The sequence below is a fragment of the Girardinichthys multiradiatus genome, chromosome 11 (assembly GCF_021462225.1).
Source record: "Girardinichthys multiradiatus isolate DD_20200921_A chromosome 11, DD_fGirMul_XY1, whole genome shotgun sequence".
In the NCBI taxonomy this organism is placed as follows: domain Eukaryota; kingdom Metazoa; phylum Chordata; class Actinopteri; order Cyprinodontiformes; family Goodeidae; genus Girardinichthys; species Girardinichthys multiradiatus.
Genome location: NC_061804.1, coordinates 20,666,780 through 20,684,836, shown reverse-complemented (window position 1 = coordinate 20,684,836; position 18,057 = coordinate 20,666,780). Strand labels below are relative to the sequence as shown.

Sequence of the window (18,057 nt, the reverse complement as noted above, 5' to 3'; positions counted from 1 at the left end):
GGCAGAGCAGGCAGACAAGCCAGAATCATAACATCAACTTAGATTTGATTTTCCTCTGCTCCAGACTTTCCCTTGTGGGCAAAGAAACGTGATCACCTTATACAACGCACACCATTTGCCTCCCCTCATCCCTTCTTTCTTTAAGAGAGAATCCCACCCAAGTCAGTTAATCCAAAGACACTGTCCCTTTGTGAAATCAGTGGACCTGCAACACTCATATTCCATAGCCCTGCACCTAAACTCATCCTACACATAGGTTTTTGTTCCTCCAACTGTTGAAATTGCAGTGCTCTCAGCTTGCTGATGCCCGTCGTACTTGGTGTCCCACAATCTGGGCGGCACCTGGAAGGACCTCATGAATACACCAGATGCTCATTGGTTAAGCTAGACTGCTGTTTTATATTCCACTGTTTGTAATTTCTTTGAAAAGCTATGTTGTTATCATGAAGATATACACTGCCTGGCCCAAAACAAAAGTCGCCGCCAAAAAAAAAAAAGAGTCTGACCACTGTGCAAAGCCTTTTCCAGCACATCCCAAACATTCTCAGTGGGGTTAAGGTCTGGACTCTGTGGTGGCCAATCCATGTGTGAGAATGATGTCTCATGCTCCCTGAACCACTCTTTCACAATTGGAGCCCGATGAATCCTGGCATTGTCATCTTGGAATATGCTCGTGTCATCTGAGAGGAAAAAATCCATTGATGGAATAACCTGGTCATTCAGTATATTCAGGTGATCAGCTGACCTTATTCTTTGAACACATACTGTTGCTGAACCCAGATCTGACCAACTGCAGCAACCCCAGATCATAGCGCTGCCCCCACAGGCTTGTACAGCAGGCACTAGGCATGATGGGTGCATCACTTCACCTGCCTCTCTTCTTACCCTGATGCCTCCATCACTCTGGAACAGGGTAAATCTGGACTCATCAGACCATATGATGTTCTTTCATTTCTCCAGAGTCCAATCTTTATGCTCCCTAGCAAATTGAAGCCTTTTTTTCCAGTTAGCCTCATTGATTAGTGGTTTTCTTAAGGCTACACAGTAACATTTGAATCAATGCGATAAAGTTTTTTTTCTTTTGTTGACTATTTTCCTGATATGAGAAAAAGTTCTTTATTTACTTTTTATTCTATTTCAACCCTCTTTTAAAAATACAGCTTCCTTCCAGATTTGAAAAATTATCAATCATTTTAACAAGGTTTTGATTTTTTAGAGACCTTCAGGACATAAAATATCCAACAAAGTCAAATGCAAACTGTAAATGTAACATCGTTAGAAAAATAGCTGATGTTCAAGTCCTTTTGTCTGATTTAATTCATATGAAAAATTATGTTTCCCCATAATATACAACAATTTTTAACTAAAGTTAAATGTTCTTTTAAATTCATGTTCTAAAAGCAAAGGTTGTCTGTGATAAAAATAGAACAGGATATCTGTGGAATTTCTCTACTGTCACACATACATAATTTATACAGCTATACCATCAGTATTATTCGCTGCGAGAAATAAGTTACACTGAATTTTCTAAATTACCAGTTAAAGAGAAAACACAAATTATTAAGAAATGTGAAGTTGAATTTCTTTGCCAGAAAATCTCAATGTATCCTTATTGTAATTAAGTTCAGATTTATTTTCATTCAAACCAAGATTGATTGAAAGTACTCACATATGATAGAATTATGTATAAAAACTACTTTTAAGTTTTTAAGAACCTGTCTGAAAGCATGAAGTAGGCTAAAAGAGCTCAATGGCAGGTTATGTGATTTAAGAAAATTATACCATACTATCCAATTTCAAAGCATTCTCCATCTTCATTGTGGGAGATTCCCTGTATAAATCAACTGTAAAACAAATGAAAAAGTGCAATAGCCTGGTTGCTTAAGTCTGTGCACCCTTAAAGCAGTACTCTGTTAAAAGACCCTATAATTTAATTTAGGCATCCAGTCTCTTTGAGTTCACACATAAATTTAATGATAAAGAATCTGATTAACCTGTAATAAAGTTCAGCTGTCCTGTAAGGATTTTCCTGACCTTCACTTTTCTGCATCATTTACCTAAAACCTCAGTCAAAAGTGTAAAAGGACCACACTTCACAAAGGTGTTAGTCAAAATAAGGGTCCAAGATATTTCCACAGAATTTTCTTCAAAAGAAAACATCCAAATCTAGCCAAAAGAAATCCACATTGGAGTGTTTTCAAGCATAAATTGCATGTTAAAGGTCATACCACAGTACTGCAATTTGATTTAAGTCGAGACTTTGATTTTGAAATTGTTATGGTCTGACAAAATCAAACTCATGTTTATGACCTACAATTCCACAAAAACAGTAACACCATGCCCACAGTGAAACATGTTGGTGGCAGCATCATCCTCTGGGATTACTTTTGTTCAGCCAGAACTAGGGTTTTAGTCAAGTAGTCATGAGAAGCTCCAAATACCAGTCAGTTTTTAACTTAAAATCTTTCAGTATTTGCCAAAAGAATTAAGATAAAGACAATTTTCATTTTTCTGCATCAGTCTGAATCAACTCATTTGGAGAATTAGAGTGGGCAATTTTTGGCAAGTAAAGATGTTAGATGTGAATAGCCTTACCAAACAAAACTTCAGTCCAAAACTGAACCAAAAGGCACACAACAGACCTCTACAGGACAAATGATGGCTTCCTGACTGTCTTTAGGTATCCAAATTAAATTTTTAGACCCATTGTTAGACCCTTCACTGGTGCAGTGGGTCCCGGGTTCCTCCTGGTCCATGATAAGGCCCGTCTTATGTGGCAAGAGTATACAGGCAGTTCGTACAGGATGAAGGAGTTGATATTATTGAATGGCCTCCGCTCCCCTGACCTAAATCCAATAAAACATCTTTGGGACATCATGTTTAGGTCCATCTGACCGGGTGTACCTCAGACTGTCCAGGAGCTCAGTGATGCCCTGGTCAGGATATGGGAGGAGATACCCCAAGACACCATCCATCATCTCATTTGAAGCATGCCCTGACGTTGTCAGATATGTAGACAAGCACCTGGGGGCCAAACAAACTGCAGAGTACCATTTTGAGTTGCTGCAGTGACATTTCAGCAAATTGGACTAACCTGCTGCATCAGTATTTCAATTTAAATTTCTCAGTGACTTTAGATTAAGCTCTCTGTGGGTTGATAATTTTGATTTTCTTTAAATGTGGCGTCCTTTTATTCCCAACACATTACCCATTCCGTATCAGTATGGATATCCAGCATGATTTTATTGATATCTGAAGTGTTTCCAAAGTGTTCCTTTAATTTTTGTGAGCAGTATAAAACAATTACATATTTTTTTATTATTATTATTTATCAGTTGCACAGAGAATAAAATAAACTGTCATGCTAAGTGTCTTATTTTAAGAAAACATCAGTTTTTGTTGGCTGACAACTCATTTACTGGCAAGAATCAATGACAAATATTTAAAAGTTAAAGTCATGTTATTGTTCACAATTTATTTTTATAGGTATCCATGATGTTAGTTACAGTCTTTGGTTTTAACAAAATGACAAACAGGTCTTGAACTCATCCCAAAGTCACATGGATTTGTGAGTTCAACTGGTCACAGACTTATTAGATGTCTGCTGTTGGGCTTTCCGCAGTTCTTTCTGAGCATTTTGGAAATTTGTCATGCAGTCTTTGAAATTGTGAACCTGCTTCTGGCAGGCTCTCCAGTCCTGATGTTCAGCCATGCACTCCTGCACAGCATAATGCAGCTCAGTGCAGCCAGTGCGGGATATCATCTGCTCAACGGGGTCATCCTCGTCGTCTTTACGGCTGCGATCATGGGGTGAAGGGTAAGACATCCTGCTTGTATACACGACACTGACTCAGGCTGTGAAAAGCAAACATGTCCTGGTCAGAATTCCCATTAGTGACATCTAAAAATCATCGAAATAAGTAGAAAATGAGGAACATTTATTAACTGTATTTATTTATATTTAAATTTTATTTTTGATGTATCTTTGTTTCTATTAATGTTTTCTGCAAAACCATTAGTGTGTGGTAGAACATATAAACTAAATTCTTCAGCTTAAATGTAGGATTTCTCTGCCAAAAAAAATGTTTCATTAAGCTGCAGAGAGCACAGGCAAAATAATCAGCTGCTAATAACAACTTGTTATATTGCTATAAATAGGAGAGTGGCCTAAAGCTATACGATTCTGAGCAATACGCACTTGAAAACTACTAAATATAGCAGTTTTCAGTGTTTTTGCTGAAGCCTAAATATTCCGATAACAATAAACAACTGATAAAGAAAACATTTAGATATAAATGTTGCTGTTAAATTACTGCAATTAGATAATGTTAAATACACTCATTGGCTGCTTTATTTGGTACAACTTGCTAGTACTGAGCTGGACCCCTTCAGCCTTCAGAATAACCTTAAACATATTGTGACAGATTCAAAAAGGTGTCCGAAACATTCCTCAAAGACTTTGGTTCATATAAATTGACATGATAGCATCACACAGCTGCAGCAGATCTGTCAGCTGCGCGTCCATGATGTGAATATCCCAATCCAGAACATCCTATTGGATTGAGATCTGGTGACTGTGGAGGCCACTGGAGTATAGTGAACTCACCGTCATGTTAAAGAAACCCATTAGAGATCATTTGATATTGTTGACATGGTGGAAGTAACCATCAAAAGGTCTGTGCACCATGGACATACAGATGGGCATGGTCATCACACCACCACCACCACCACTAGCATGGATCCATGCTTCAAGTCTTTCAATGTTGGACTGGTTTTGTGTAAAGCTGTAAATGGCTCAATTGTTAAACAGAACTAACTCTGAATTGGTGTGTCACTAACATAGGTGTTCTTGTTCTCTTTGCATTGGTCACAACAATTGTAATGTGCTTTTATAATTAAATGAGTAGCTACATATACATTTTAAATACTATTTCCCAACCCAAACACTGCATTTGATGATTACGAATCCGAGTTATGGCGACCAACATTTTATTCCACGTTCATAAAGCGTGACCAATCCAAATATTAATAAATCAACGTTTGACATTGAGAAATTTTTACATTCAGTAACATAGAAACACAAGCTGGCGATTAAATGCTTAATAATAATAATAAGACATTTACCTTTGTTTTAACAGATCACTCCATCAAGGTAATTCTCCTTCTGTTGTGATGTAAAAAACAAGTTTTGCTAACGCGCAGAGTCTCAACGCTTTTTCATAACCAACCTAAGCTACGAGGAGAAGCGGATGGGGACATGTTTAAACGAAAACCGGAAGTGTTACCACAAAACATGTCGCTTCCATTGGTTCCGCAGCGTAATGAAATTTCAAAATCCAATAACTACTTAATAATACCGCGACACAATTTAAAGCCAGAAATATTTCACTTTCAGATAATTCTATTTTTTTTTAATCCGATTATACTATTCAAATTTCTCAAATTTAAAAGAAAAAAAGTACATATCTGCATTTTTTTACGTCTGCCATTCAATTCAGGAACTGAAAGAATTAAGAAAGTCAAATTATTGAATGCAGCTTGTAAGCATGCCAAGTCATTAATATTTTAGCATTCCCAGCTGCATGCATCTTTAAGTGGTAGTTACTTAAGACCTCAATAATCCTGTTTAACCCCACCATTCTTGAGGACCATGTGCATCCAATGGTTCAAACATTGTATCCTGAAGGCAGTGCCGTGTATCAGGATGACAATGCACCAATACACACAGCAAGACTGGTGAAAGATTGGTTTGATGAACATGAAAGTGAAGTTGAACTTGTATATGTCATTCCCAAGACGAATTGACGCTGTATTGGCCGCAAAAGGAGGCCCTACACCATACTAATAAATTATTGTGGTCTAAAACCAGGTGTTTCAGTTTCATTGTCCAACCCCTGTGTATATATATATATATATATATATATATATATATATATACTGCTATATATATACTGCTAAAAAAAATAAAGGGAACATTCAAATAACACATCCTAGATCTGAATGAATGAAATTTTCTCAATGAATACTTTGTTCTGTACAAAGTTGAATGTGCTGACAACAAAATCACACAAAAATCATCAATGGAAATCAAATTTATCAACCAATGGAGGCCTGGATTTGGAGTCACACACAAAATTAAAGTGGAAAAACGCACTACAGGCTGATCCAACTTTGATGTAATGTCCTTAAAACAAGTCAAAATGAGGCAACATGAGGCCAGTATTGTGTGTGGCCTCCACGTGCCTGTATGACCTCCCTGCAACGCCTGGGCATGCTCCTGATGAGATGGTGGATGGTCTCCTGAGGGATCTTGTTGGAGTTTGTTACCTAGAACTCCTGCATGCTCGTTTGTTTTGGTAAAGTTAAGTCCTGCTTTACTGTTTTAGTAAAACTAAATACCAAAAGAAAATAAAAAGACTGCACAGTCAAGTTATTCTGGCCGGCAAGGAGAAACGCTGCAGCCCCGTTGCTGCTCACCACGAACGCTTCTGCCTTTCTCCCCAGCTTCAGCAGTTTTTATTGAAAAGCCAGGCATGTACATGCAAAACAAAACATACATTCTATCAAGTGTCAGTTGGCCTGCCTGAAGTATCTTCATTGTTGCCGAGTAGAAAAACGTACATTCTTATCAAATGTCAGTTGGACTGACTGATATATCTAAGTCAAACACACACAGAAGCCTGACTGTTAGCCAGGCCAATTATATCTAAGTTTAACACACACAGAAGGCCTGTTAGACAGGCCACCAAGCCACACAATACATTTTATTTCACACATTATTAAACATAACTTGAGCATAACAATTCAGACCCTATTAAGTATTTTAAATGTTTCCAACAATCTCCTCCCAGATCTGGACTAAAGCATCCGCCAACTCCTGGACAGTCTGTGGTGCAACATGACGTTGGTGGATGGAGCGAGACATGATGTCCCAGATGTGCTCAATCGGATTCAGGTCTGGGGAACGGGCGGGCCAGTCCATAGCTTCAGTGTCTTCATTTTGCAGGAACTGCTGACACATTCCAGCCACATGAGGTCTAGCATTGTCCTGCATTAGGAGGAACCCAGGGCCCACTGCATCAGCATATGGTCTCACAAGGGGTCTGAGGATCTCATCTCAGTACCTAATGGCAGTCAGGCTACCTCTGGCGAGCACATGGAGGGCCTTGCAGACCTCCAAAGAAATTCCACTCCACACCATTACTGACCCACTGCCAAATCAGTCATCCTGAAGGATGTTGCAGGCAGCAGATTGCTCTCAACGGTATCTCCAGACTCTGTCACGTCTGTCACATGTGCTCAGTGTGAACCTGCTTTCATCTGTGAAGAGCACAGGGCGCCAGTGGCAAATTTGCCAATCCTGGTGTTCTCTGGCAAATACCAAGCGTCCTGCACGGTGTTGGGCAGTGAGCACAATCCCCATTTGTGGACGTCGGGCCCTCATACCATCCTCATGGAGTCGGTTTCTAACCGTTTGTGCAGACACATGCACATTTGTGGCCTGCTGGAGGTCATTTTGCAGGGCTCTGGCAGTGCTCCTCCTGTTCCTCCTTGTACAAAGGCGGAGGTAGCGGTCCTGCTGCTGGGTTGTTGCCCTCCTACGGCCTCCTCCACGTCTCCTGGTGTACTGGCCTGTCTCCTGGTAGCGCCTCCAGGCTCTGGACACTACGCTGACAGACACAGCAAACCTTCTTGCCACAGCTCACATTGATGTGCCATCCTGGATGAGCTTCACTACCTGAGCCACTTGTGTTGGTTGTAGAGTCCGTCTCATGCTACCACGAGTGTGAAAGTACCACCAACATTCAAAAGTGACCAAAACATCAGCCAGAAAGCATAGGTACTGAGAAGCGGTCTGTGGTCCCCACCTGCACTCCTTTATTGAGTGTGTCTTGCTAATCACCAAAGATTTCTCCCTGTTGTCTATTCCATTTGCACAACATGTGAAATTGATTGTCAATCAGTGTTGCTTCCTAAGTGGACAGTTTGATTTCACAGAAGTTTGATTTAATTTTCCCGCTCAGGCTACTGTAACATTCTTCAGATTAAAATAAAAAGACAGAAGTTCAGGATAGATATATAGCAATAATTACAATAATTAGTAATAGGAAAGCAATAACAACCCGCTGATTATGCACCATTAGTCAAGGCTGGTTCATTAGCCTCCTCAGAGAAACTTTGGCACTTTGTATAAAGTTGTTGTTATGGAAGTGACTCAACAACAATAATGACATTGGTAATGAACAGTACTCCCTTGGGGGGCATTTTTGTCACCAGAGCTCAGTGACCTTAGATAAAATGATCCTCTCCTGCCTCTTTGACTCCTGGGAGCCCTGCTAATTAGTTCTATTTGTGATGTCATTATCCAAGGATGCTAGTTAATGACCTTCCTTATAACAAACAAAGCTTTTACTGTGCAAGCTTAAGCCTAATTAATCTCGTCTGCACCCATTAGAAGGTTGCGTACTCTTGCAATTAAAACAGTAAAATAATAGGAAGGCATGTAGAATCATGTGAATGAGTCACTACAGTTAATAGCAAATAACCGCCTTTTCCATTAAAAACTATGAGGAATACACCTACAGTTTCACATGGCACAATTGTTGATCTTCAGGGAGGTTTTCTGTTAAAATCTGTTGCACACAAGATACAATAAACCTATAAATTCATTGTTCAAAATTAATCACAATTACTTTCTAATGTGGCAACAGAACAGTTGAATTTAATGTTAAAAAACTGGAATTCTAGAGATTGTTAAATTTTCTTTGTATTATAAAAAAAAATGAACTGAAATAGCAGAAAATCAGTATTGAATTGTTGTGAACCTGCTCGAAGTGGCCAGCCTACTAAAATTACTCCAAGACAGTATTGACGTCTCACCCAGAAGGTCACAAAAGAATCCAGAACATCTGATGCGCTGCAGGCCTCATTTGCCTTACATAAGGTCTATATTCAAGATCCAACAATGAGAAAGAAACTAGGCTGAATTCCAAGGCCAAAACCCCTCCTGCGCAAAAATAACAAAAATGTCATTTCACTTTTTTTTTTAAGTTTGCCTTTTTATACAGAACTTTACATCATCATCATCCAAGTTTTAAAATATGATCAAGCACCAAGATTCACACCAAGTACCTACCCATTATGAGTTGTTTTTATATTTACTAATACTTTTATGAACATCCTCTGCTCTGCAGAGTTAATGCTATTGTAGATTAAAGGTGAGACAGAAAGAGTTTTAGTTAAATATTTCATAAAACAACAGAAGGTAAACCATCTGCAGCTTACTGACAGATAAAACTCGTGACTAATACCTTTGTCTAAAGCCAGAGATAATTACTTTTTGTGAACAGCAGTTTGTTTTGAAAAAAGACAATCAGACTATGCTAAAATATCCGCAAAGAAAAACATCCTTCTTAAAGTATTGTGCTTTTTAAGTACCTAAAAATAATCGTTTATAAACAGAAAAAGGATTTCAGTGGTAGAGATTTTATTCTTATGTAACCTGATTTTGTAAAAAATATGTTTAACATGATACAAAAGACATATAGATACTAAACATAAATTGCTAAGACTGAACTTTGAACAGCTGCATTGTTGTCATTTACCCACAGGAGAGCAGTGATTGGCAGTTTTAATCTCTTAACTTCACTTATAAGTCTTTAAATAGGAACAGAAAGATATAGTATAAATACTGAAAAGTGCTCTTTTGCAGCCATGGTTCATTATGCTGTAGCAGCATTTTTTTAGTATCCATTTGTAAGGACTGATGCTTATTAATAAAGAACATATGAAGAAAAGTTTGTTTAGTATGCTGGACATAGTTTATTGAGCATTATAAAACAAGAACAATACAGAAAGTATTTCACTCTAATGTCATGTAATGTTATTTCCTGTTAAAACCTTTAATGTAGTAGTTGGGCTGAAGTATGGAAATGAAAGGGCTGTTCAAAGTTCAAACAGTGACAGACAGGCTGTCAGAGCAGATTATGCTTTTTACTTTGCAGAAACAGCTCATCCTTACAACCAGATGGAGAATCAGCAGCTTCTCTTGAGCGAAGGACAACATGAAATATTTACTCAGCTGAGGCAACATTTTTGATTTTGACATATGAATGAGAAGCTTCTCATATGTGTTTGTTATCCAGGGTTATGTTTCTTTGCATTGTACCCTGCCTCTCACCCAATGACTGTACTGGGATAGACTCCAGAACTAGACACATACTTCTGGATCTGAAACAGAGCTAAATGGGTTTAGAAAATGAGCCAGTGACAATTATGTGAAAGATATGCAGAAAAATATATTGAACCAGGAACTACTTGAGATTATTATTATATTATTGAGAATTATACCTTATTAGAACGCTATATGATTTGTCTCATCAGCTCCTTACACTGTGACAGTTTTTGATACTGACACGTGGTTCTCTCTCTGTGTGTGCTTCTTTCATTCTGTAGCAAATGCACTTCTAACCCAATGGACTAGAGAGTCACTCTTTCTAAAATTAGATTTTTCCTGATACAAACATGAGTTCTGGTGTTAAAGTGATTCCTAACAAACTTTTTCCTTGAATGTGCTTCTCTGACTATTGAGCTCATTTCTAACGCAGGGTCACTTTGCCTGTAAATTGTTTGAAAGGTTCGACCTTATTAATCTCATAAGAGCTGGTTATATATCACAGATTCTATGCTAACAACTGAAACAGGATGATAATATTTCAGACAACAGATATTTTAAGGTTGGTGCTGCAAGAAACATTTGGATTTAAAAAGTAGAGTGGTGAAGCAGTTTACCTTCTCCTGACTCAGCAGTGAGTTTCACCAGTGAGGAAACTTAAATGTTAAAGCATGGATGGCATCAAATGTTTTTAACAATAAATAAATAAAACGTTAAAGTCTTGTCTTTTGGAGCCTCCAGCATCCATGACGTCAGCCCTAAAGCAAGGCCAAGGCAACCTGAAGGCCAGTGGTATCTCTGAGGGAGCTACAAAGGTCTTTGCAGCTCAGTTAGAAGACAGACCAATTATTGGTTGTGCTATCCACGATTCTAGCTTTGATATAAAAGTGGCAATAAGAAAGCCCTGGTGGCACTGCACATCACATTAAATACAATATTTCCATGGTGAAACAGGGCAGTGGTAGTATCATGCAGAGAGGATGCTTTTCTTCAGCACAGACAGGGAAACTGATCAGAGTTAATGGGAAGATGGGTGGAGCCAACTACATAGCATGAAAGGATAAAAAAGACTTGAGAAGAGAGGATAAATGTATTCCACGCTTTTAAAATTTTTTTGTAAAGAAAAAAAATCATCTTTTAATTATGCAGTACACTCTATTATAATAGCATAGCATAATTGCCCAAGTCATATTTGCCAAAATATAACTTAGGCTACGAGGCTAACAATATGTAAAAAATCAAGGGCTATAAACAAGAGCTACAAATACTTTTGCAAAGTATGGATTTATAACAAATAAACAGCACACTACAAACCAGAACCTGGAGAGGCATCAGTAAAACTCAGATTATTTTCTGTCTCAGCTGCTTTAATCAGGCTCTCCTGTTGATGCATGTGCAATCATGGAAAGTCACTCTGCAGTTGATACCCTTCAATACATAAAAAAACAAAATATGATATGATGTAAATTATTCGAATACATGTAAATTATCAAAAAAGTGGCTCCATTGCAACAGATACAAGAATAATAAACTGCTTTGTTGAGAAATCCAGTTTTTAGTTGGGCGTTGGCCTCCCAGGCATTCACACATGGAGCAAGAGGGTGAGTCATTGCTTTGCATAAGGCAAGGACATTTTGTGCCTGAACTATAAAAAAAGAAATCCTCTAATGAATCTTTTCTTGCGCCCCTCCTTTTCTTTATCTCTCTGCTTTTGCTCTCCCTGTTTGCTGGGCTCAGCTTAAACACTGTCCTTGCTTCCCTACAAAGTCACTCAACTGGATAAAGTCATTTACCTGGCTAAAGAGGTGCGAGAAAGACGAGCAGATGGAGGTGGTGCAAGGACACAGTAGATGTATTTGACAAATCACTATTTGTAAAGAGAATGCGGAAAAATAAGAAGTAAGGGAAGAGGAAATGACAAGACAAGTAAAGATGTTTTGAACCAACAATAGAATAAAGTGTTGTCTGTAATTTTTTATGTGACAGTCTCAGAAAATAAAGGAAAAGCTGAGAGTTAAAGAGACAACACAGAGAAAAGATAATGCAGATGCACTGACAGAAATGCTCTTTGTTATTTTTACACATCAAAGGGAAGACTTTTCGATATGAGTTGTGCACAGAACACCGTCCAAAATGACAAATCTTAATGCAAACAAGAAAAAATAAAAAACAATTTTAAATTGCAGCCTGGGGAACGTAAAACAATGTCTAAGAAGTACTGAATATTTTATGAACACTATTGTTTTGTGTTTTTTATTACATGCAGTAAGTTAAGCACCTCATTACATTTTACGTGCTATTTTTGTTCCCCACTGTGTTCAGTTACCTTTACATTTGTTGTTTTGGGTTGGTAAACATTATAACTTACCCTAAATCTGACTATGAAGAAGCAATTTAAGGTTAAACATTCCTGCAAGGTTGAACTGCATTACTGTGTAAAACATTATGCTTATATCTGTATTTTTTTGAAGACTAAGTGCAAATTGCAATAGGAAATGATGAAAGTAATAATACTGTTAGCATTAACACGATTCAAAATATTCAGACCCTGTAGGGCCCCTGAATAATATGCATATTTGATGCAATCTATAAATGTATTACATTTCAAAATTTTCAGTTCCAGATAAAAATGAGAGTGTTCAAATGTAGCACACGGTTTTAATTGTCAAGCTGAATGGTGCTGTGGGTCTGAAAGTGTTACTTGAATATAAACTGAGGCATTAATTGTCAGCAACAAACCTAAGATTTTAGTCCCATAAAAAGAAAAAACATCAACTATTAAGTATGTAAAAGCGCTGTTTAAATAACTGTTGGAGGCAATTACACATTTCTTTAAGCACTATCATCTGCTCTATTGTAATTTAGTCAACATTAACTTTCATGAACAAAAACCAACAAAAGGGGTCAAGTTTCCAATGCTCCACTGAGTAAATTGTGACAAATGGCAGTTTTGTTTTTTTTAATGAAATTTTTTGTAATATTACTTTCACAGAAGGCAGTGTAAAGTGAATGTTCTGCTAGATGTGTTGGGCCTTTACCATATAACAGGTCTCATAAAATTAGTTTCAGGGAATACAGTTTTTGATGACTCAGTGAAAAAAACAACATTGTTCAAAGAGTTCACTCTGTTAATTCTCACAATTATGATAAAACATTTAAAACCATGCAACATCACATGAAATAAGCTTCTCAGTGAATGGTGCAGCAGCTAGGAGCTGTGGGATGGTATTATCTCCTTTCCTTTCATAAAGGATTGTCTAGCGCATTTCCTGCTAAATATGATTATGCAGGAAGGAATGAATTTCCATTCAGTGGCATTAGAATATTCTGATTAGGCCCTCATCAAAGCAACCAGTACTTCTGTATCATTTATCTGAGTTGAAAAGTGCTTCTTGAAGAAAAAAAAAATAATGGTGCTTTTCTACTGATTTCATGCAGCCTTACAGAGCTGTTGCTGCCTTCTGTTATGTGGAAAATGCATGTACTGCACATGAATGCTTTTATTCTTTGACGAGGCTGTCTTGCTGATTAGGTTATCTCTCCTAAGCCTTCACATACAACATGACAGTGGATGTTACAGTGGTGTCTTGACAACTGACATGGTGTCACATTCTGATACAATTGTTACGTAAAGGTACCCCCTCTGCTGCTGACTCAGTAAATTTTAATCTAGAGCATAAAAATTTGAAAAAAGAAAAAACAACTATTGAAATTTTCCCCTCATAATTCCTACATGCATTGCACAAAAGGCTTTAAATCTGGAAATGGTGCACCCTCCCCACCCATTTTCCTCAGTACTTCACCTGTTTAAGTTGCTCAGTGCCCAGCAATCTATAAAATATTTATTATGTTTTCTGTGGGGCCACAAATGAATGATATGAAACAGAACACCCACAAACACCCTAGAAGGGTTTGGTATGAAACAAATGTTAAATATGTGGAAAAGCATCTTTAGCCCACTGTTAAGTAAGGTGGGGAATCTGTGATGTTGTGGGCCTATTTTCCTTCTAATGGTCCAGGGACCCTTGTTAGAGTGAAGGGCTTTATGAATTCTTTGAAACACCACAATACTTCAAATAATCATTCGGCCTGTGCTAAAAAAGTTGAAAACTGTTCCTCACTGAGTTTTTCAACAGAATAATGATCAAAAATGTATGACCAAATCAACACGGTCTTGGGTTCAACTCCCAGCCGGGGGTCTTTCTGCATGGAGTTTGCATGTTCTTCCCGTGCATGCGTGGGTTCTCACCGGGTACTCCGGCTTCTTCCCACAGTCCAAAGACATGCTTGTTACGTTAATTGGTCTCTCTAAATTGCCCTTAGGTGTGTGAATGAGTGTGTGCTTGGTTGTTTGTGTGTTGCCCTGCGATGGACTGGCGACCTGTCCAGGGTGTACCCCGTCTCCAGCCCATAGACTGCTGGAGATAGACACCAGCTTCCCTGCGACCCACTATGGAAGAAGCGGTAGAAAATGACTGACTGACTGATGACAACACAGAAGTGGTTCATCAGACACAATCAACATTATTAACCCCACACTTCTTCCATTGCCATCTCAGTCCCTATATCTGAATCCTATAGAAAACCTATGGGGTGAGCTAAGAGAAGAGAGAATAAAATGCAAGCCAGGATTCTAAGATTCCTCTACCCGTATGCTCCAACAGTGTGAAACAGTTAAGAAGAAGAAACAGTACTGTACAAAAGGTGTTCAAATACTTAATTGCAGAGGTGTCAATAGATATAACATAGATTCATTAAAAACATGTATTTCTTAGATTTTAAATTGTTTTTAACAGTAAATAAATGTACTGAGATTAAATGTTTTCTACATTTTCAGTGTTAGATCTTGCAACTGCAAAAAATGCTTATTTTACTTTTTAAGCATCATTACCAGGAGATCCAATATGTGGGGGGTCTTCTATGTAGTGTACACGTAAAGCATGCTGTTAACTTTCTACTTCTTTTAATGGCACCTTCTAATTGAAAACCAACTTTGTTGGTGTTAATTTGGAACCTTTTCTCTGTGGCCCAGAATCTCTGTTGATACTGTCTTACAACTAAGTGGTGAACTGCAGTTCACCACTTAGTCAAGTTTAAATTATTTATACATTATATTTGTCCTGATTTTCAAGAAATCCAACTGATTTCTTTTGTTTAATCATTGTGCTTGTTTCCAAAATACATTTGTCAGATAAGAAGACACACTTTTATTCCTTTTTTAAAGAGGCTCCAAAAAATGTGGATGTCTTATTTAAACAAGTTAAATGATTTCCTTAATCTTAACTCATACAGAGGCACATTAATCAACACATCTGATTTACCATATACTGTCACTTTTTTCCTAATAAAGATCTTCATGAGCTGTGAGTCATGCACACATGGGTCAAATACTCATTCTCTGTTTTATTAGTAGCAGTGCTTCTAAAGGGAATATTCTGCTAAAGGTATTAGAGGTGTTCCACCATGTTGTTTTATTGCTTTTATCAGAGATTTATCTGTTCACTCTTCAGTGCATTATTTATATACGTTTTGTTAAGTTACAGTAAAAATGTCAATGTATTTTATTGAGAAATCATGTAATAGAACCCAGTGTAGTGCATAATGGCTGTATGGTTTTTAATCGTTTTTATAAATAAAAATCTGAGAAGTGTTGCATCAATACGTATCCTGCCCTCTTTACTCTGAATTATAATATCCACATGAGATTACACCTGTATGTAAATTAATGGCAACAAGAGTATTAGGCAGAGAAGCAGCCAAGAAGTCCATGGTAACTCTGGATGAGCTACAAAGATACATGGCTCATGTGGGAGAATCTGCTTACAGTAAACCTATCAGTTGAGCATTTAGCAATTTTGACCATTAAAGAAAGGTATACAGAAGAAAGCTGTTTCTGAAAGAAAGTCGTAAAAAATATTGTTTGTAGTTTGCCACAAGCCATGTAGGAGACACAGCAAGCAACTGTTGCCAGCATCATGCATGGAGTTAAAAACCATGTACAATTTCCTTTCCACTTCACAATTTTTGGTATATCACATATATTCCGAATATAAAATACAGAAATTTGTGGTTGCAACATGATGAAATGTGGAAAAGATATAGGGATGTGACTACTTCTCCACTATATATAAAATAAGTTATTTGTTAACCTTGGTTAAGCAAAGTTGAAATGCATCAAAGGTTAACAAATGTTCATAGATGATTTACTGCAGATTTCAAATCTCTCTGTCTGCTTTGTTACTTTAGATATAAACTGGCTTTACATCAAATTATAGGCATGCTATTGTTCCCAAAGAAAGCATAACTAAATCTATTTTAAGTTGTGTACGATTAATTTGACTTCAGCTGTACTTCTTACAACAAACATGGCACTTTAACAACTCCAGCCTTGTTACATAATCTTTTCTCTTAAAATTCGCATTACTTGCTCCACCAGTAGAATGAATGATCTTGTTCTCCCTGCAGGGTTTGTGACCTTGAAGCAAACTAAGAATAAAACTAGCTGAGCCACCATTTTATTTTAGCTTTTTGAATTTCAATCCTGACATCTTGTCTCTTCTGTCCTTTCACATGACAGCAAAGGCCTGAATTTTCCAGTGGATAAAACACAAGCTTGCCCAAGGAGTACGAGAACTAAGCCGCTGCTGATGGTGCCCCAGGCCAGTAGAGGCCCCCCATGAGCCCCTGCTGGCCCTGCCTGGCACATTGTATATCTCAGAACATGTTTTTTGTTGCTTGTTGTCTAATTTAGCAAGAGAAGCACTGAGAATGTTTTTATTTGGTTCATAGTTTTCTAAATATCAGGTTTTAAACAGTTCATGTTTCTATATTTACATTTAAAACTTTGAAAAGTGAAACTGAAATGAGCTTCCTCCGGGTTCCTCTAGGGTGGCCGGACACTCCCTTAGAGATAGGGTGAGGACCTCGGCTATCCGGGAGGAGCTCGGAGTGGCGCTGCTCCTCCACATCAAGAGGAGCCAATTGAGGTGGCTCGGGCATCTATGCCTCCTGGACGCCTCCCTCGGGAGGTGTTCCAGGCACGTCCCACTGGGAGGAGGCCCAGGGGACGTCCCAGGACATGCTGGAGGGACTATGTCTCTCGGCTGGCCTGGGAACACCTTGGGCTCCCCCTGAGGAGCTGGAGGAGGTGTCTGGGGAGAGGGACGTCTGGGTGTCTCTTAGTCTGCTTGCCCCCGTGACCTGGTCCCGGATGAAGCGGAAGACGATGAGTACGAGTACTTTGAAAAGTGTACTACATTAAAATATAGTAAAAATCAAGTAAACGTTTCATAGTTTGGAAGCCACAATTTAATGCTTCAATGGTAATTTATGAGTTATTTTGTATTTGTCTGAGCTGAATTCATGTTTTATTGACACAGCAACTGCTAAATAAATCTCAATAAGTAATTAAACAGTTTAAACATTCCCTTGTAAGCACAGTATCATTAAACTAGTGCGTTACACAGGGTCACTATACACAGGATATAACTGCAAGAGCAAATGAATGAATCTGAGATAACCCGACTCTAAAATATATATTTACAATATTCACCTTCTAAAATCCATTCTGTCAAATGTAATTTATTTAATAAATAATGTAAATTGAGTGACAGTGGTGTTACTTGTATGTAGGCCCCCAAGATTGAATTCTGCTTAGTTCCCCTCTTAACCTAGGTCTGGCCCTGGTTACACAGCCTCAATGGCCAGCCCGGGATCTGAATCCTGCTCATTGTGGTTGTGTTAAAGGTCCATCTGGTTATGTACACCTCTGATGATACAGAGCTACTGGTTAATGCTTTCCCAGTTGAGATACAGCAAAATCAAAAATACCACTCCTATTCAGGCTAGCACTATGCTGTGGAACATGTATTGGACCACCTCCA

At 38.1% G+C, this 18,057-nt stretch overlaps 1 protein-coding gene across 1 annotated transcript; it reads right to left on the bottom strand.

Annotated features, from left to right (window-relative positions):
• Window positions 1-3,218: 3,218 nt before the first annotated feature.
• Window positions 3,219-5,290, bottom strand: LOC124876667 (cytochrome c oxidase assembly factor 4 homolog, mitochondrial). The gene is made up of 2 exons (XM_047379622.1): window positions 5,125-5,290; window positions 3,219-3,855 (listed from the first exon to the last, which is right to left on the bottom strand). Exon 2 carries the CDS (start codon window positions 3,824-3,826, stop codon window positions 3,575-3,577), a length of 252 nt encoding a protein of 83 aa, XP_047235578.1. The 5' UTR covers window positions 3,827-3,855; window positions 5,125-5,290; the 3' UTR covers window positions 3,219-3,574.
• Between the last annotated feature and the right edge of the window lie 12,767 nt (window positions 5,291-18,057).